At 44.5% G+C, this 20,627-nt stretch overlaps 2 protein-coding genes and 1 long non-coding RNA gene across 8 annotated transcripts; 1 reads left to right on the forward strand and 2 right to left on the reverse strand.

Moving 5' to 3' along the window:
• The first annotated feature begins 1,168 nt into the window (after positions 1-1,168).
• Positions 1,169-19,669, forward strand: LOC143511864 (uncharacterized). Of its 2 annotated transcripts, none has more exons than XR_013130294.1 (3): positions 1,169-1,389; positions 11,916-12,117; positions 18,873-19,669. It is a non-coding gene; the product is annotated as an uncharacterized LOC143511864 (long non-coding RNA). The 2 variants fall into 2 exon arrangements; XR_013130295.1 differs by lacking the exons at positions 1,169-1,389; positions 11,916-12,117 and adding an exon at positions 15,634-16,330 and having other exon boundaries at positions 18,873-19,167; positions 19,241-19,669.
• Positions 5,976-12,868, reverse strand: gpr18 (G protein-coupled receptor 18). Of its 4 annotated transcripts, none has more exons than XM_077001539.1 (3): positions 11,863-12,868; positions 9,866-10,056; positions 5,976-9,137 (listed from the first exon to the last, which is right to left on the reverse strand). In XM_077001539.1, the coding sequence occupies exon 3, from the start codon at positions 9,125-9,127 to the stop codon at positions 8,141-8,143; it is 987 nt and encodes a 328-aa protein (XP_076857654.1). In that variant the 5' UTR covers positions 9,128-9,137; positions 9,866-10,056; positions 11,863-12,868; the 3' UTR covers positions 5,976-8,140. The 4 variants fall into 4 exon arrangements, with proteins under 4 accessions (XP_076857654.1, XP_076857657.1, XP_076857656.1 ...); XM_077001542.1 differs by lacking the exon at positions 11,863-12,868 and adding an exon at positions 10,301-10,471; XM_077001541.1 differs by lacking the exon at positions 11,863-12,868 and adding an exon at positions 10,295-10,471.
• gpr183a (G protein-coupled receptor 183a) lies at positions 13,751-17,575 on the reverse strand. 2 transcript variants are annotated; one of them, XM_077001538.1, is made up of 3 exons: positions 17,453-17,575; positions 16,537-16,667; positions 13,751-15,430 (listed from the first exon to the last, which is right to left on the reverse strand). In XM_077001538.1, exon 3 carries the CDS (start codon positions 15,385-15,387, stop codon positions 14,266-14,268), a length of 1,122 nt encoding a protein of 373 aa, XP_076857653.1. In that variant the 5' UTR covers positions 15,388-15,430; positions 16,537-16,667; positions 17,453-17,575; the 3' UTR covers positions 13,751-14,265. The 2 variants fall into 2 exon arrangements, with proteins under 2 accessions (XP_076857653.1, XP_076857652.1); XM_077001537.1 differs by lacking the exon at positions 17,453-17,575 and having other exon boundaries at positions 16,537-16,794.
• Positions 19,670-20,627: the final 958 nt, after the last annotated feature.

Here is a 20,627-nt window from a genome sequence, read left to right on the forward strand (position 1 = left end):
AACAGGTTGGTGAATCTGATCCAACAGCCTACTTCTCCCATAAGCTAATACCAGAAGAGAGCGTCATTGGAGAAAGGGAGTTATTAGCTATCAAACTTACTCTAGAGGAATAGCGACACCAGCTAGATGGGGCAAATCATGCCTTTAAGGTAATCACAGATCACAAAAACCTAGAATTTATACGCAAGGAAACTCTCTTGATTGACAGGCACGCTGGTCACATGTCCTCAAGCGGTTCGATTGCACGATTGCCTATAGATCCGGACATAGGACCACTAAGGCAGATTCTCTCTCTAGGATGTACCAAGAAGAAAAAGAAGAACAGGACCACATCTTCCCTCCCTAAATGGTAACATCATCTATCTGTTGGGAGATTGGCGAAGAGATTACCAGACCACTGGCGAATACAGAAGTACCTGCAGAGTGTCCTCCCTGAGACCATATGCTGACATGGTCACATACGTATCTCAGAACGGGTCATCCAGGGGATTGTTGCATCTTCTTCGATCTGCTGTCAATGCAGTCTCGTAAAACGCAAGTTTCACCTTCTTCCAGTACCAGAGAGACCTTGGACTCATCTAGCTCTGGAGTTTGCGATGGATTTACCGCGATCCCAAGGCAACACCACCGTACTTTGCAACTTTGAGATCCTAGAAAACATCCTGTCTGATGGAGGACCACAATTCATCTCCCAATAGTGGTCAGCGTTCCTCGAATGAATCGGAATAGCAGTAAGTCATACGTCCAGATATCATCTTTAGTCTAATGGACAATGCAAACTTATAAATCAGGAACTAGGCAAATTCTTGCATATTTTCTGACTAAATAATCCCACTGATTGGTGAAGGATTCACCCATAGGCAGAGATAGCACAGAACTTTCGAATGCTATCTAGGTTATCAACCCAACATGGCGCCATGGATTGCTACTCGATCAGACTTGTCCGCTGTAGATTATTGGGTGAAACACAGCGAACAGATGACAGGTGACACATCAATGAATCATGGTGGTACCTCAAACGTACATGCGACCCTGTCATGTGACCCGACCCCGGGAACTACAATCCCCAGCATGCCCAGCATCGCTGACTCCAATCCTCCTCCCCTCATTTCTGAGATCCACCTGTTTCTCATTATCACAGAAAAGTATTACCAACAACATTGTTAGAAGCATACCAAGCATTCTTTAGTCTGCATGTAATTTATGGTTTGATCTGGTCTGTCTGGCATCTTTGTGTTTTGGATTAGCCCCTTTGTACCTCTGCCTGGTTTTGTCTTTTTGCTGGTCAATTTGACCTGGACGGTTTCGGACTTTTTTGACCCTGGACGACTCCGACATGTTTCCATCGTTACAGTCTGAAGCAGCATTCTTCAATATGATGCATGTCAGGTAAATAATCCATGTGCTATTTCAAAACAGCATCTGAGACAAATCCAGAGAGACTTTGTTTGGCTTCATACCGTCATGAGAAGCTTGACAGTAATAGACTATGAGATACTTAAACAGTCTTGACTGGAAACCTTAAATAGAATGTATGTCTTAACTTATTTTGGTAATAAGCCACTTTCAAAGGAAAATGTGCTGTTTCTATCTATTTTTTCTAAAGAAAATGATGCTCATATATATAAAACCCAAGGAGAGTAAAGGATTCAGTGCGAACCTTGTGCTCAACTGATGGACTTGTACAGGAAGTAAGATGTTTAGCAATGGCAGCCAAGTCTGTGTCTGTTTTACAAGCGTAACAGCTACTGTGCAGTCCTGCCTATAACAAGCCCGGCCGTCAGCACTGTACGGCTGCACCACTCCCCTTGGCCTGCAGGAAACAGTCGTCTTCTTCAATTACAATCGGAATCACACGTGGCCTTTTCTTGCAGCCGGACCCGTGAAGCCCCGTGCAGCCAAGGCAGTTGCCTTGTAATGAGCATTTATTGTTCTCCCGGCCACGGGTACCACCTTTACGGGGTCGGATCCGAGGTGAAATGGTTTCCTCGGCGCTGTTTTACGGGGGCATTTAGAGGAGGGAAGAGAGGCGGGCGTGCGGACTGATGGTTCCCCTTCAGCTTTCTGACAGCCACGCCAGGCTTGTTTGTGTCTCTCTCTCTCTGGTTCGCTCGTGCTGGTTAATATAGTTGTGCTGCTGGAACGCAGAGGGGGAAGATTAATGGATGCGAAAGGCGGCCGGTAGTTGCAGGCAGGACATAGCGGGCCAGCAGCCATCTGTTCACCCGCCGTCACACCGCACCTGACGGGGAGCGCGTGGCGTAGACACCCACCACTCACACTGGAACTCGGTACTGCTCCCGCAACGAACGAACAAACGGCACGCTATAGCAGCATGCTAAAGTACATGCAGCCTCTCTCTCTCTCTCTCTCTCCCACCCTACCCTCCCCAACCCCCTGCCCCACCAATGTATTTTTACCTCTCAATCAAGCGTGGCTGTTAAAAGTCCAGAACAGTTGCAGCATGTTCTGAGGGACGGAGCCGCGAGTGAAAAGTGATTAAGAGATCCTCTTGAGGCAAAACAGATCATTCGCACAGACAAGATGCCGTGTAATCAAATTAAGATGAAAATGTAGAGAAAGCCCTTTGGGTTTTTTATGCGTTTGAAATGAAACAGAGATGTCCTCGGAACCTCATCAAATATTGGCCTGTGTTCAAACGCTGCAGAGTATCCATCCCACACACGCTCCGCCAGCTCCAGCCGGGCCACAATCAGCAGGAAGCTTTAGCAGACCTCAAAACTTGGAGGTTAATAGTCAGAAATAACAGCCCCGCTCCTTGTTTTCCGTACTTATTCTCATTCCGCCAAACCGCCTAATGTTAAACAACAACCTTGGTTTTCTCTAGCGGTGTCGACATCTGTAAAGCGAAATGAAGTTTCCTCTCTAAGTATCAATCTTGTAATTGAGCTCTCGGAGCTGGCTACGTGACACGCACGCACAAGCACCCTCTTGGCTGTCAGATCAAGGCGCACCACTGCCCCGTGCTGTCGTTCTGGAGAGGCCCTCCTCTCCTCCCCTCCATGCTCACTGCCTCTCCGGGTCCTGCGCTAGGAGCGTGGCGGACTGGCTACACGCACAGAGTTTCAATTATTTCCAATGCGGAGAACCGCCCCATAATTAGCGATGGCACGGGCGCGTAGGCTAGTTGTAGACTGGATGTAATTGTTTTCTCAGTGGTGACTTCAGTAGAATAACATCGAGAAAGGGTGATAAGAGGAGCTAGGAGGAGGGAGAGAGAGAGAGAAAGAAAGAGAGAGAGAGAGAGAGAGAGAGAGAGGGAGGGAGAACAAAGGCTCAAATCTTTTATTACACAAATCTGTTGCAGAGGCTCGAGCATGACCGCGTCTCAGAACTGCAGCTCCCATGTCTCTCGTGTCTGCTGTGTGGCCACCCTCTGGGCTGCCCCGAGCCAATGGATCAGACGAAGGTTTAAGTGAGACTGAATTAAATATGAAGTTGATCGGACACAGCCTCCGCGTCCGTGCGGCCGCCCACTTACCAGCGCTACAATTAAAACCGAAGCGCTGGGCTTTTGCGCCCAATACTCGATCCCCGCTGAACGCCGTCAGGAACACGCTACTTTACGGACTTAAAATAAATCTTGCCTTAATCTATCGAAAACCTGACAAGTCGAGCGCAAGGCACTTAGCTGAGTAGTGTAGAAAAGGCCCCTACATTATTTATACCCTTTAATGGTGCCGCAATAGACTGCGTGTGAATCAACCCCAGCGCAATGCGCTAAAATAGCCACAGCTGTAATCAAACACATACATTCTCCTCCTGCCTCCTCCTCTGCTAACTGTTGGGTCAATGGGAGTCATCTTTGCATTGAGCACATTCTTTATGGGAGATTATCCTTTTTAATAGAGATTAAGGAGTGCAAGGTACCACCCCTCCCCCCCTTCCTTCTGATAGGATCTTTATGTGTAAGCTACTGAGAGTAAATATTAGTGCCACGGGGAAGCGAGCTTTACACTGTAAATACAGCACTGATGAAAGACACCTTCTCCAACAGTGTTATTCATCTGCATTCATTACATCACTTCCCTTTTTGGAGAAGTCATGAAGACAGAAAATGAACTCCAAGCTCCTGGTTATGTCTGTGTAAAAGGATATCTGTGAACAGCTTTGAATCCTCGCCACACTGAGAACGGCACTAATTTGTCTCCTTACAACTCACCGTAAGCCTGTAATTTCTTACCTGGACCTAATCAGAGTCACACGGTTTGTGGAGTTCCCATCGAACTTGCTGTTGCTGAGATACTGTACAATTTGTCTGACAAGCTGCTGACCATCTTTCCATAAGTACAGCATAAAACCGCACTGCCCATATTTGTAACTCAACGTACACTTCAAATGTGGTATAACTAATATTTAAAGCTTTAAAACTCTTGTTCAAATTGAGTGGCTGGCTAGTAATTTTGAAAATAGTGTGACAGGCTGTCAAGGAGACTGAAGGATTTGTCAGCAGTTTTTATAGACAGAAACTCCCCATCTAAAGACTAAGGGCAGTGGAAGTACTACAGAACTTTGAGGGACAGTCGGTCTCACAGACTGGCTGCACATTTTACAAGCGGTCTTGGTACAAAGTCTCTTTAGAGCTCTCCTAGCAGAAATAAGAGCAGAGGTTAGAGAGCACCCTAGGAATACCGAGAACTCTACTTCTGAATGAAAAATGGAAGATGATGTGTGGTGCAGTGATGGCCGGGTCACTGAAGGAGTGTCTGGCAGACGGAGAGAGAGCACCACCACGTAGGTGCACAAATCCTCCACCACCAACCTCTGATGGACTTGTGTGCTTTCGTGCCAGGTGATGAACTCAATTTAAATCAGCTGGAAGCACCCAATGACATATTAAACGTTTAGTGTGAATGCGGAAAAAAACAAGGAAGTGATTAGCCTACCGATTAGCCAATAGCCAGATGTTAAACTCCTGTGTCAATCAAAAAATTTGAATGTGCCATGCAGTCATTGTGTGAGCTACGAATCTGTCTTCTTCTAAATCTCCTACAAAACTATTACATTTGAGCAAAATTGGTAGAATGCATCCCATGATGTATGGTGTCTTAAGGCGGGTTAATCAAATGAAATTGAGCGAAAATATACAGCTCTCATTCAGATTTTGTATATGCTCCTCACTTCAGATTTCACAAACGGTAGAATCCCATTATAAACCCTACACCACAGTGAAGATATATAGCATCTGCAAGGCACAGAAATAAGTTTCCATTTCATTTAACTCACTGGAGATGCGGGGGAGCAATATCCTACAAAACAAATATGATGTAGTCTTCTCTGATCATCACTTGATAGTGTGGTGACAAGCAAACTCTATTAAGCTGTCTTCAAATATGCAAAATGATATGATTTTACAATGATTACATATTCACTTCCCAGCTGGCTGGCTCCATGGAACTCCATTTGTCATTGACTATTGTGTCCAATTATATGATTAGCTTTGAACACTCCGGCACTTGGAGAGCTCTCGTGTGTTCCAGTGCACTGACTGATTCACAAACAAAGTCATTACAACATGTATTCACACATATCAAATAACAAACAGATGGCCATTGTGCGCGCGGGCTGATTTATTTGCAGCGCGAGCTGACGGAAAAAAAGGTAGTTTTCGCCGGCCTTTGTTTAGCGCTGACTGTTTTATATCCAGAGAGGAGCATCTGGCTCTCGAGGCGGTTAAATCAGCTCAAATGAAAGACAATCTTGTTTTCATTAATTTTTCTATGACAAAAGCACTTGTTATGAAGATTTGAAATTACCAAGAAAGCTTCCCGATAATTCATCACACAGGCGCGTGATTGCTGGCGGTGTCCGTCTGCACCAGGACCGTCTCCCTCCTCTGGAGTGGGCCGAGAGCACCGCGGGCCAGGACGGCTTTCATTAGGACACTGACCAGTTACTGCCATGTCCTGTATGCCGTGTGTGTGCAGTTAGAGCTCAGCGTGTAATCTCAATGCTACATAATGGCTGATGTGGTGCCGTTTGTATTGTCATATGTTACTGATGCCAACTATACACGCAAGATGAGGCTTCAGTATATGTCCTTTATATAATATATTTATATATATACTACCTTTTCGTATAGAAGTCTTTTAACGTGTGTGACGTGCATTAGTATATCAGGCCGTCCATAATATTACAGCAACGTTCATACAGCCTACCTAACAGATCTCACATTCAGACGTACTGCACATGAAGTCTAATTATGTCCTTGAAATCTATCCGATACAGAAACCCCAAAGCAGCTCCCCCAAGTTAATCTGTAATCTTAATTTCGACAAGCTAAGAAGGTCTGACTTCGCCGAGTTTCAGGTTAGAAAGCACCTTTCTCATCCCTCCTCGGCTGAAGATCTCGGATAGTGTGTGTTGTTTTATCGCCCATCTTCTCCCTGCATGGACTTCAACGCTTTTCCTTTGATGGTTATCTTGGTCCTCGTATCGTGAGAGTACCCTCCTCATCCTCGCCCCATCTGCTTCTCCAGACCATTTTGCGGGAGAATTTTCCACCGGTCTCCCAACGTGTGTATTTTCTGACAGAGATTAATGTGCTGCTTAATTAGCCGTACGCTTGGTGACGGCTCTTGCTGAAGTATAAGGCACCTTGGAGTCTTTATCTGTATCTGGAGCAGATTAAATATCATACAAGAATATACGCAGATAACGCTTCCCAAGTGCGTTTTGATCTTGTAAATTTTGTACATGTGTAAAAAAACAAACAAAAGCCCTTTACCCACTTGTCTTGCATACCGTGTGTTGAAGCAAAATCCGGGAAATTAGTACATCATGCATTTTAATTAAGGTGGAAAATGCCACAAACCAAAAATGATATCAGTGATACTACTACACACTTCGCTTGCACACCTCACCATGACCCTATAGCGCCTTATAGGGCTTGATGTCAGCGCTGCTGTCACATGTCTCCACCTGCTGGTGAGAATTGGCTAAAGTGAAGCTCATGTCAACTCATGTGCAATACTGCCATCGCCTGGTAGATTTAAGAATGTGCAGCTTATTTTAAACAGAATGGAAACAAAATCTGACACAACCGAAATGTTTCCTTTGTAATCCTCATTACTTTGGGAAGCACTCAGGCACTTTTAACAAACACTTTTCTTGTTTGTACAGCTGCTGTTGTACCTCTGTCTTGAAAATCTTGTGAAATATATATATACAATTATTACTAACAGTACAAAAAAGTAAAACAATGTTTTAGCTTTTCATTCAAATTTCATTATTGCATTTCTTTAAAAATATATATAAAAATGTAAAAATAATGCATAATTCAAAGTCTCATATTTTAGTACATTGCATATTTGATCCTGAAATGAAAGATTAAAAGGCAAAACCAGGAAGAATAACCTCATGCTTGTGGGTATTCAAGTGCTGATTTTAACCTTGATGACTAAAGAAAGGTTTGCCCAAATGAGATGTCTGAGTATCATGTGCTGAGAGAGAGAACATAATCGTTTTCCTGACATCTGCTGCTCGACCTTTTTCAGTCTTATACTTAAAATATTTTAAAAGGGTCAAAAATATTGTCCCTTGATTGCGTTGGCCTGTGGTTAATTCATGATTAGTGATTCATCAGAATCTCAGTTTACGTCTCTTTCACTTCATGGGTGGAAACTGCTTTGAGGAAGCTGATAAATCAAACTGGCCACTGGATCCAGTCTGACGGGCATTCACCATTCTGTACGTTTCTTCTTTGATTTCTGTAATCTGCCCCCCTGAAAATCATCACCAGCTGAACTGTTAGCTTAAGCCATAATACGATTACAAGTTCTCGCCAAAAAGGGTTGTTAACAGAGCTCTCCAATAAGGTGGTGGATGTGAAAGTGCAAATGAAATTACGGTGCCTACTTCTCCTTTTTTTCAAACCACACAAGTGCATAACCAAAACAGTATTTTTACACACTGCACCTAAACCACGTCCCGAGAGGTTCTCCACATCGCTCTCAGTCCTCAGGGGCCTCAGAGCAGGCCAGGTTTCTGCTCTGACCAGCTCCCAGAATGCCCGAGCAAGAAATGAACCAAGTTAGAGGGAGATCAGATCAGAAGTGTGAAACCACCCTCTCCCCCCCCCCAATCCCTCCCCACCACATGAGACCGGTTTGGTGAGACGCTAAAGCATGGCACTGGTGAGGTTGCTGAGCGACCGCACGCTGTTTGTGTGGCGACTCTTTCTTCGCACGCTCCTCAAGTAGTTCCTGTACATGATCACACTGATGACCCGGTCCTGGAACTGCTTGGACACGATGTAGTAGAGGATGATGTCCAGAACCGTGCTCATGTTCATAAGGAAGGTGGTGAAGGCGCCCCAGGTGCTGTAGTCCTGCTGGTTCTGCTCCAGCAGCAGGAAGACGAAGCAGACGTGGTATGGCACGAAGCAGACCAGCACCTGCACGATCAGCGTGACGATGATGCGGATGGACTTCTTCTTCACGTTGGGCTTCAGCTTGGACGTGCGCCCGTGCACCAGGTTGTTGACGATGGTCACGTAGCAGCCCACCATGATGAACATGGGCACCAGGAAAAAGAATCCCAGGCGTGCGAAGTGCACGGGGTTGTCTCTGCGCAGGTACACCACGTCGTGCATCTTCAGGCACGTGGTGTGATTGGACGCTTTGTCCGGGTCCTGGTCCTGGAACAGGAGCGGCGCGGCGCTGCCCAGGGTCATGATCCACATGCCCGCGCACGACAGCACGGCCTTGGGCACGTTTTTCAGCACTTTGCTATGTCGCGGCTGGACTATGGCGACGTAGCGGTCGGCGCTGATCAGGGCGAAGAGCCAAAGGGCCAGGCAGGGGTAGACGATGCTGAGAGCCGCGGTCACCCTGCAGAAGGTGTCTCCGAAGGGCCAGTGGTTCTTAGCGTAGTAAATCATGCGGAATGGCAGAAGCATAATGAAGATGAGGTCCACCACAGCCACATTGATCATGTAGATGGTTACCGAGTTCCTTCTCTTCGTAGTCAGAGCGAAGACCCAGAGGGCCGTGAGATTGACCGTCAGGCCTACGCAGAAGATGACGCTGTAGAACACCAGGCTGGCAGTGCGGAATAGCAAAGGGAGCTGCTCCTCAAACCTCCCTACCGAAGAACTCTGCTCCATGATGAAAGACCTGGTGGAAGAGAAGGACACAAAGTCACTTTGTCAGAATGGAAAGAATTGTGAATTTCAGGAGACTGGCGAATAAAATTAAACTGCCTGCCATGACTGTGGTTTATGTTTGCAGAACGCATCATCTTTCATGCTAGAGATATTTTTGTGTTGGATTTTGCAGGCTGTGTCATTGCTTGACATCACCCTGAAGCCCCTGAGCCACCCACAGGGGAATCGACACACACCTCAAGGGAAGTGTGGTGAGGTCTGTCATTTATTAAGAAGCTTAAAATAAAGACTAACACTTAAATGTAAGCAAACAAACAGATAAATAAATAGAGAGCTTTTAGTAAAAAGACGTTGAACCCGATCAGATTGTAACCCACAGAGGCATAAAGGGAAGACAAAAGATATCTGATAAAGATAGCCTGATATTCAAAAGAAGTTCTCACCTAGTCATTTTGTCTAGATACACTCAACATGACAACATTTCAGCATTTTCGTTTCAACACGACAACATATGAACATTTACAGCCTACAGTTACACAGAACTCTGTCCGTCTGCGTGTATCTTTCTACTGTGGCAGAGCAACAAAGCATGTGACCTTTTCTAAAGTCATTCTCACTCAGGTCTGTGATTCCAAACAACAGCGATTTTGTTCTTTTGTATTCCTTCATCTCTTTCTTTCTTTGTGCTGTCGCTCTCTGGTTGGCACACCATAGGAAGTTAAGCAATGTCGAACTTACCTCAGTGACCTACATCATCATCTGTTGGCACGGTGATGATCTGGGGCCCGTGAAGAGGACTGGTAATACGGTGGTGAGCCATCTCTGCTCAAGCACCGCTCCACTAGCGTACAGGAAGTCATGGAGCCATGCCTTTATTTAAATCAGCTCTTTTCTTTCTCTTTTGGTTATGACTTCCTGTGTTGCTTGCACTACAGAAAAAAAGATGGCTTTAAATTATGATATGAATTATTATATATTCTCTATCTTTCTATAACTCAATTAGTCTATTAGTCTCTATTATAAGCAGTTTAGCTGCTGTGTATTTTTCAAAATATTTGCTTTTTTGTCCTGTGTACAGTAGCAGAATGCAATGTTCATCACCTTAAATTAGCCTGAGATCTTGAAATGTTCTTAAGCAGGAAATAAGATTCTTTTAATAGCCCTTACACCAACCCTGCGAGTGGAGAGCCATGTTAAACGTGTAGCTGTTAAATCATGGCTTGTGAGGAGCAGACAGACAGGATGAAGGTGAGGATGAGGATGAGGGGGAGATGACTTAAGACATGAGCTTGAGGCCACTGCTGGAAACACCTTGTGTTCGTAACACTTTGAACACTTCATTTTTTGAGTCACTAGAACACACACACACACACACACATGTCTCCATACGCCATTTCAAGAATAGGGACTGTGTTCTCTGTTCTCTAGATGACTTTATATTCAGTGGTAATCACTGAATCATAATACTGTAGAGTACGCCAAGAGTTACGTGTTGGTAAATAGTGATCAAGTCGAAAATAAATAGTTACAAGTAGTGAAAGGTTACAGAATTTGTCCCATTATTAAAAGCTTCAGTAAATCTACAAAGCTATGATGAAAAAAAACTTTTATTAACAGCCATCAAATACAGAGACGTGACGTAAATTGTAAAGTCATTTTTAAGTACCAGTATGCACCACATCATTAGTGAGGACTTCTCTGAACAGGGCACAGTCTCCTCTTTATGACTGAAAGCCTTGATGAGTGTTTTAAAACGCTTGTTTAGTAAGTGACAACACACTTATCATGAGTGTGTTCTCACGAGCACCACGTACTATTAATAAATAGATTGCACAAATGTCTTGTTCACAGTCTTTCTAGTCCCAGACGAGTTCCTTGTTGTTCCCAGCTTGGTGTCTGGAGGGACGTGGCTCTGTTAAACCCTTACCTTAGCCAGCAGGACTAGACACTTATCGACTGCTCACCGCTCTTCATTTTTAAGAGAAGGTTTTAAAGTTTGATTGACTGCAGGACATCACTGGGCTCCACCAGCGTCCACATACACACATACATACACACACACACACACACACACATACACACATACATACATACACACATACATACATACACACATACATACATACACACACACACACACACACACACACACACACACACACACACACACACACACATATACACACACAGACACGCAGACACACAGACGCAGACACACACACACACACACACACACACACACACACACACACACACACCACCACAGCCATGATGAAACTGCAGCAGGGCTACAGCTAAAGGACCAAAGCCCTCAAACCCAGCCAAGCAGCCAACGGGTTTCCTTATTAAAACAAACAGAAAACATGGGGATTGGTCTTTGGCCCACGCATCATTATAATTTTTCATTCTGCTATAAAAAAAAACAACCCAAAACAAAAAAATACAAACATAAAAATTAAAAAACAAGCAGTTCCAACGTCAGCAGCAGCGTGTGGCAAAATTAAAAATGGGAGGGGCCAAACGGAAACACTTTAGCAGGTTTTAAAGAAATGAGAGTGTGTGTGTAGTTCCCCCACCTCCGTCCTGACCCTCCCCCACCCGCTTCCCCTTTCTGATCAAAACACACTGCAGGAGAACCTACAGTACATGTACACCAAATGGAGCGATGGTGTATTCAGGAGACAAACCATGTTTTAATTCCTTCCAGCAGAACGTGTCTGTATATCCATACATACCTGTTTCAGAGGTGCTCACTCAAACGTCCTCCATCTTCTCTCTGTGTTTACAGGTCTCAAGGGACGTTTGCCCCTCATGTTAGTGAAGACTCCACCCTGGACTCCAAGCCAAATAACACAAATACAATAAAACACACACACACACACACACACACACGCACGCACGCACGCACACACACACACCCCGCCTCTCTCAGACCCGTAGAGACTTCAGTAAGCCTCATAAAAAGCCACCCGTGTCAGCTGATCGCTGAGGTGAGTCTACATCTCGCTCTCTACGTGCATGTGAGTGTTTTTTTTTTCTTTCATGCGAAGAATAAACTCTCCAGAGCAGAAGTGGTTGGGCGGGCGGTCAGCACACACCAGGCTGCCGGTGAGGTTCTGAACTCCAGGCCCGGCGCTGAGACGTTTTGGTCGCGTTGCTGTGGCTGGAGTTGGACATTACACGCGGACATCACTGAGCTCTACGCAACAGTGTCAGGAGCAGCAGCTGTGGCTTCCCAGGGTTCACGTTGTGATACGGCAGTGTGTTGTAAAAGGAAGGTATAGCCTACCCGCTAAAAGAAAGACCCGCTAAAATAAAGACCCGCTAAAAGAAAGTGCAGAAAGACCACAGCACCAGTGCAACGAATCATGCAAAACTGACCCTGGTTCAGTGTTGTCACCCCAACAGTGCAAACACTCCTGCCAAACAAAATAACACTTTACTACTACACAACAACACCTCTTACACACAGTTACAAGTGTTGACATTTTACAACACAAGAAAGACATTAGTTTGTGGAATGATTGTAATGCCATCACGTTCAGAATATCTACTCAATATGTTTCTCATTAAGAGTTTACACAGAGGGAATACATGGCTAATCTCACAGTATTACACTAGTTTTCTGTTGTACTCTTTCAGAATCTTCAGCATCTAATGTACGTCTCTGTGCATTTTAACCTTTTTGATATGTCTTAATTTCGAGTAAATAGGCTATTCCTAACACATCTAATGGTCTCAAGTGGAGATTTTATAGCTGAAATAATCCAGTAAAAGTCAAACTCAAACTGGTTGTATATAGAGCATTTAACAGCATTTGTCACAACGCAGCTTTACAAATATATATATATATATATATATATATATATATATATATATATATATATATATATATCCAGATCTCTGATTCCTCATCCCAACCTTGGCAAGGAAAGTGCAGGTTTAAGGAAGTAACCTTGGGAGGACTAGGACTAGCACTAGGACTAGCACTAGGACTAGCACTAGCACTCGGCAGGGAATGTATCCTTGGGCAGTTCTGCTGGCTGGAACATGGTGAAAATCTTTGCAAAATAAATATGTTTTATCATACATTTTCTGGTGCAAACACCAGAACGTTCAGCTGTGAAAGGGGAAGTGGATGGTGATTCTCATGTCCTGCTTGTCAGGCTGTTGGTCACACAGATGGCCTGTAGTTTCCTAGAGGAAGAAAACTATTAAGGTTAACTATTGTCTTATCTCTACTTTGCCCCAACACAAATGAACTTTAATTTTGAAGTAAATCTTGAAGACAGCTAATAGATTTTTCTAAGAACGATTCTACTGACATTGCCAATGAATTTAGCTGCAAACACAGTAGACTGTACCACTGACTATGTGTCTTTTGTCGGTGTTAAGGTGTCAGTGCAATATAAGTAAATTAATGAGGCCATAGGTACAGTATAACATTTGCTGTGATGTTGAATTATATTGCCCTCTCGAGGCAAACCCCTGTAATTGCAGTTTCAATACATAATACAGGTTCTCTATGTATATGATTAGGAAAATATGTACTAATAAGTTCCTTATACAAGGTCTCTGGATTATTTTTTAAATGGTACAGATGACAGTATATTATAAGCATGAGAACTTGCAAGCGGTTTAATTTTGTGAAGCACTGCATTCATACACAGATTGTGGTCATGGTGGGCAGGTAATTATTATCAATCTGTTACCCAAAGTTCCTGCATACATGTAAAACAGGAATATGACAGAAGGTGGCGCTCTTAGATTGGAGACCATAAATGGGAACATGTGGTTTCATCTGAGGAGTCAAAACATCTCGTTTCTAAGGAACTTGCTGATATTTTGTCATCTCTAAACAGCAACAATCTTCACAAACCAATCAGCTCGGGGCGCAAGTATTTGAATTATTGTCATATAAAAAAAAAACGTGACAGTAAGCAATATAAATCCAACGGACAAATCAAAGATGAGAAATATATACACTAGGAATAATAAATTATACAACAGAACTTATTCCCTGCTGTGGTCTTCTGGAAGATTGCTCACATTGCTCCCATGGCAGCGTGTTTTGTTGCGTAGTGAGTCACTTCCATGGTGGATCCACGTCTGCTGTAACTCTGAGGACTCCCGTTACTTTAGTTCAGAAGCTGAGAATCTCTCCCTCGTATGATGGCCTGCTGCTCCGTCCTGTGACTGGCCCTGCTGCTCATGTGGATTTTGTCGTGGCCAATCACGTCGCGGGAAGAGCCCTCCGGCGAGGTCCTGACCGCGCTGGAGAAGGACGTGCTGACCTGCCTCCTCAGAAGCTTCAGCACTTTCTTCTTGTAGCCCTTGCAGGCGAAGAAGTAGATGAAGGGGTCCAGGCAGGAGTTGAGGTTCATCAGGCACACGGTGATGTGTAGGGAGATCTGGAAGGCATGTAGCTCGGAGCAGTCGGGCCGGTAGCGGAGCTTCCGAACCATGTACTGCAGCAGGTCGACGTGGTACGGGCTGTAGCAGACCACATACACCACGATGACGCAGCAGATCACGCCGATGGCCTTACGGCTGCGCCCCGAGCGCTCAGTCAGCTGATTGGTCCTGGCCAGTAGGCGGAGCTTGAGGCAGAGCGCCGTGTAGCACGCCAGGATGGTGACCAGCGGCATGCCGTAGCCCAGGAGCACGGCGCCGATCAACATGGTGGGAAGACCGTCCACGTTATCCAGGCTGGGGTACTCCATGCACGTGACCCGCCCGTCGCTCTCTTCGCGGCTCATGGGCATGCCCAGTAGGGGCAGCGTCTGGGCCAGGACCAGCGCCCACACGCCGAGGCACACGTAGCGCACCGTACGGACCCGACGCACGCAGGCGAAGCGCAGGGGCAGCACCACGGCCACGAAGCGGTCCACGCTCAGGCACGTCATGAAGTTGACGCCGGCGTACATGTTGAGGTAGAAGAGCACGGCGGAGATCTTGCACAGGACCTTGCCCATCGGCCAGTCAAAGCCCCGGGCGTAGTAGAGCACGCGCAACGGCAGGGCGAGCGAGAATAGGATGTCGGACACCACCAAGTTGGCCGAGTAGAGGGTGGTGGAGTTGATCTTCTTCAGGTTGGGCCGGATGACGTGGAGGGCCAAGGCGTTACCCAGCAGCCCCGCCACGAAGATGGCCGAGTACACGGTGGGCAGGAGCACACGGGCCCACCCGCTGTGGTCATACAGGTTGGTGCAGTTGCTGGAGTAAGACGGGAGGGCAGCGGTGTCATTCGGCGTCGCCATGACATCAACCTCAAGGTCGGAGTGGGGGACGGGGGCCACGGATCTGGAGGAGCAAACATACAACTGTTTTGTTTCTGACTCCTGTCAAACATTCAGTCTCCAACGAAACACGTGGTGTGTGTGGTTTCAGTACGGAAGTGAAAAGTGGTTGTTGGCCTGTTTTTTTTTGTCAACCTTTCACTAGGCTAGAGTGATTAATAAAAAAAAAAGCGCCACAGTCTAGCTGGCACAACTAGGCAGGTTAACAAATATCCAAATGCCGTTTCTGCCCATAGCGCACAGGAAGCGTACAGCACAATAGCGCTGGCCAGTGAGGAAGTCCTGCGTCTGTCAACACCAATACACACAATGAGTGCTGGTCCCAGCTCAGCGTGGGTCCGCTCCAGCAGAGCTCACGTCAAGTGAAATGTGCTTCCTGTACCGCCAACGCTGCTGGGGAAAGGGGCTCCTGCTTTATGATGAGTTCAAAAATGTGTCAGTAACAGAATGACAGACCTCGCCAGAAAAATAAATGTTTTGTGATTGAAGGCAACACACAAGCCATGAGTCTAATATAGCTGTGACTGTGAGTGACAGTAGTGCCCACCATAAATCACACAGCTGCACTTATACTTGTGGGGAACATTCATATGATCCAGAATTTTACGTAATTGCTGTTACATTTACTGCACTATGCTGTTACATTTACTGGCGGATTGATTAATAAGTGTTTTCTGCACACGTATGTGATCTGAGGCTGTGTACGAACATAACACAGCTTTTGCTTTTCTTCAAACGGCACGACATTTTTGGAAGGACGTATTCGTCATTAAGATGAATTCTGTGCAACTTCCAGTCATGAGGTACGTTAGAACAGTGTCACGTGAAATGCGCACATGTGCTAATCAAAGACTGAATAACAGGGTGCAGTGGATTATTCTTGACAACCTATGCCTTTTATAATGTATGTAATGTATTTTTTTATGTATTTAATTTATAATGTATGTAATAATTAATACATATTATTTATTTTAACCTTCCTGGCATATGACTAAATATGTCATTTTTTTCACTTTTGTAAATACATAGGAATATGTTATGGATATATGATTGTAATAACTGGCAGTGATTTCACAGTTAGTGCTCTAATATTAATAATATTGTACTCACCAGTACTTTGTTAGCCTCCAAGACGTCAGTGTGTCTGTTGTATCAGCATGGTAGATTGGTAGATGGGTGTTGTCTGCTGGTCCAACGTGGACCACGTTTCTTCAAACGTTTTAGAAAGAAAACGTCCTTTCCTATGTAGAACTGTTACTATGGTGACTGACATCATTTCCTTTTTGGTTGGTTAAGATCTGCCCTTTTGTCTTAAGTGTTTCTCTTTTTTTGAGTTCTAGCATATTTCCTGTGTGCTATTGCTATAAAATTCTCCACTAAAAGCAACAATTTGTATGCTAAACTCTCTCTCTCTCTCTCTCTCTCTCTCTCTCTCTCTCTCTCACACACACACACTCACAAACTTACTCGCACATGCACATATGTATACTGTAAATTAGTGGATTTATTGTTAGGGTTTCGGTTTACCATAAACCTTGTCACAGAGAATAAGAGTGTAGGATGTTCCTTATGGTCATAACAGGTCTAAGCTTTGTAGCAAAGCTACAATTAATCGAAAGAGTGGCAAATCAAATCTGAGTTTTTTTAGTTTTGGGAAATTACTGGAAAAAACCAGTAATTAATCCATAATATTAATTCAGTGCAAGTATTCCCAATAATCTTAAAATAGCTTTTCATTTTTTTTTTACTTTTTATTTTTTACAAGCAATGTAAATGCTTTTTGAAAAAGAATACTGGTGTGTGTGTGTGTGTGTGTGTGTGTGTGTGTGTGTGTGTGTGTGTGTGTGTGTGTGTGTGTGACACAGACACACCTGGCATTAATTTGTTTAGGTGCTGCAAACGTATCAGATTTGAAAACCGGGTTGTCTATTTTTAGGACACGTGAAAGTTTTGAAGGACTTTGCCTATTTAGCCTTGTGGTCCCACCCATGTGTTTGTGAGGAACCCTTGAACAGGCAGCACTTACCCCCACTAGGCTGACGGAGGGAGAATGTGAAGTAAGTATGTTCACCCAAGCAGGCAGCAGACCTAGAGGAACTCTTCAGCTGTCCACGAGCCCTCGGCTGGGCGCAGGTTGGTGGTGCAGCTGTGGTGCACTGGCTGACCTTGAATCTAGTCCAAACGATAGTTGAATGACTGCAGCCGAGTATGGATTTGAACCAACCACCCTGTCATAGCACAACCACAGCTGTTTCATATCCAGACCAAACACTACCTGACTACAGCTATGAATGCATTTCAGAGCACAAGGCACACGGATGGGTCTGTGATATATAGCATTCACTATGGCTTTGTAGCTCGGGATGTAAGATAGGCCATAAGTTGAGTAGAAAAGGTTAGCACTGGATCGTGCTTTGATTTTGCTGTGGGAAAAAAAAATAGAATGTAGAGGTTGAAGTGAAAGATGTTATCGTTTTCTACTCTACGACTGAACTACATAAAATTCTGCCAAGCTTGAAAAGCAATAAAGGAACAGTTATCCATGTCTGGTGTTAGTGGGAGATATGGTGGACACATGGGAAGCTTGACATGAAGATGTGCAATTAAAGGAGACCAAAAAAGTGAAAACGACCGCACATTTTGAGGTAGCTACTTGTGTAAACGTAAAAGACTGACTGTGTGGTCTCCAGACCACATCAGACGGCATCATGTGAGGTGCACACCTTCTTATGTTCGCAAATGAAAGTGAAAAAGTTCATGTCAGGTAGCTTGTAAACCCCAAATGTTGATAGTATATTCTTTACGTAGCTGGAGAGTCCGCATCAGGTGTTTTGATTACACATGTTGTAGGAGGTCCAATCGGCTTCGACTTAATTTACAGTGAAGCCAAACGAACGAAGCAGCTACTGCAGAACTTGGGCGTGGCTCATCTCTCACGTAGTGCAGACCCACTGCAGGGAGGAATGTTTTCTTCAAACCAAAGCAGTTTTCACACCAAACCGGTTCTCACAGGTTCATGCAACAGCTTCAATATAAAACTGCAGAGGTTTTCACACCTTGCGAGATGATCATATCTCTAAAAAATATAAACACTGGCATTATGGCATGAGTCTTGAGTACTTCTCAGCACTTAACATAAACACCTTACTTCACGGCTTTACACAGTTGCTGGGGAATGAATGGATGAATGAATGGATGAATGAATGAATGCTCAGCTGGTTTGGCTGATTAACATTTCATCACTGTTGTAGAGGCATGTTTTTTTAATAATAATTTTTGTTATAATTTGTTATGCTTTCCATATTTTACAGAAGAGAGACCCTCTTTTGATTTGGGACCATTCTGATACAATAATTCATGATTTTTTTTTCCCATTACTGAGGTATCATTTTGAATTTACTTTCAAATCATTTAACAGAGTTTATTTTCTGTCCGTTTGCTTTCAGTTCAGCAGATGTGTTTTGACAGGCAGTGGGACTCCTCCTCTGACTCACTGCCACATGAAACAAAGATTGCCCTGAGATTGTTTCCCTTCCACTGTGCTAAAGGGCACAATGGAAAGACCATGGCAGCTAATGACGCTGGAGACCCGGGGAGCATCAGTGCGATCTGGTCTTGAGCTGTAACCTGATTCATCATTGTTTCCAAACATTTGGGAAACTGAGGCGGGAAAGCTGTAGGTGTTCATCTGAACACAAACGAAGACCTGCTCCCTGTGCGTCCCCCCCAGCAAGGCATGTGGTGAGCGTAATAACACCAAAGACCTGCTAGCAATGTCTGAGTAACAGCTGAGCTTCTTTTTGTCTTCTTTCAGATATCTGTTTCTTGGGACCAAGATCTTTACATAAGAAAGTACAGATTTCAAGATACAGTAAGACTTCAGAATCCCGAGCTGTAGAAAGCGAATGATTCAGAGTCTTCAAGCAATTGTCTTAAAACAAAACATTACTGCTTCATTTGTTAAGAAATTTCATGTTATTAAAACTAAATGTCAGAAGTAGGCTGGTGTCTTGCAAATTTCAAGGAGTCAACAGCAACATCGGCATACTGAAATATCTGTCTGACGGTAGAGCCTCCATGAATGTAAGGCCGACGGATGAGAAAATATAACTGCGTGAAACATGCATGTCAGACTTCATACAAGTGGTGGTGGGTGTGGTAGTAGTAGTGGTAACAGAAGTGCTACTAGTAGTAACAGTAGTGGTGGTGGGTGTGGTAGTAGTGGTAACAGAAGTAATACTAGTTGTAACAGTAGTGGTGGTGGGTGTGGTAGTAGTAGTGGTAACAGAAGTGCTACTAGTAGTAACAGTGGTAGTGGTGGGTGTGGTAGTAGTAGTGGTAACAGAAGTGCTATTAGTAGTAACAGTAGTGGTGGTGGGTGTGGTAGTAGTAGTGGTAACTGAAGTAATACTAGTAGTAACAGTAGTGGTGGTGGGTGTAGTAGTGGTAACAGAAGTAATACTAGTAGTAACAGTAGTGGTGGTGGGTGTGGTAGTAGTGGTAACAGAAGTAATACTAGTAGTAACAGTAGTGGTGGTGGGTGTGGTAGTAGTAGTGGTAACAGAAGTGCTACTAGTTGTAACAGTAGTGGTGGTGGGTGTGGTAGTAGTGGTGGTAACAGAAGTAATACTAGTAGTAACAGTAGTGGTGGTGGGTGTGGTAGTAGTGGTGGTAACAGAAGTAAAACTAGTAGTAACAGTAGTGGTGGTGGTGGGTGTGGTAGTAGTGGTAATAGAAGTGCTACTAGTAGTAACAGTAGTGGTGGTGGGTGTGGTAGTAGTGGTAACAGAAGTAATACTAGTAGTAACAGTAGTGGTGGTGGGTGTGGTAGTAGTGGTGGTAACAGAAGTAATACTAGTAGTAACAGTAGTGGTGGTGGGTGTGGTAGTAGTGGTGGTAACAGAAGTAATACTAGTAGTAACAGTAGTGGTGGTGGGTGTGGTAGTAGTGGTGGTAACTGAAGTAATACTAGTAGTAACAGTAGTGGTGGTGGGTGTGGTAGTAGTGGTGGTAACAGAAGTAATACTAATAGTAACAGTAGTAGCGGTGGGTGTGGTAGTAGTGGTAAAAGAAGTGCTACTAGTTGTAACAGTAGTGGTGATGGGAGTGGTAGTAGTAGTGGTAACAGAAGTAATACTAGTAGTAACAGTAGTGGTGGTGGGTGTGGTAGTAGTAGTGGTAACAGAAGTAATACTAGTAGT

The sequence above is a fragment of the Brachyhypopomus gauderio genome, chromosome 4 (genome assembly GCF_052324685.1).
Source record: "Brachyhypopomus gauderio isolate BG-103 chromosome 4, BGAUD_0.2, whole genome shotgun sequence".
NCBI classification, from domain to species: Eukaryota; Metazoa; Chordata; class Actinopteri; order Gymnotiformes; family Hypopomidae; genus Brachyhypopomus; species Brachyhypopomus gauderio.

Coding starts and splice junctions, on each gene's coding strand:
- gpr18 (XM_077001539.1), bottom strand. CDS start 9,127: ATGGAGCAGAGTTCTTCGGTAGGGAGGTTTGAGGAGCAGCTCCCTTTG.
- gpr183a (XM_077001538.1), bottom strand. CDS start 15,387: ATGGCGACGCCGAATGACACCGCTGCCCTCCCGTCTTACTCCAGCAAC.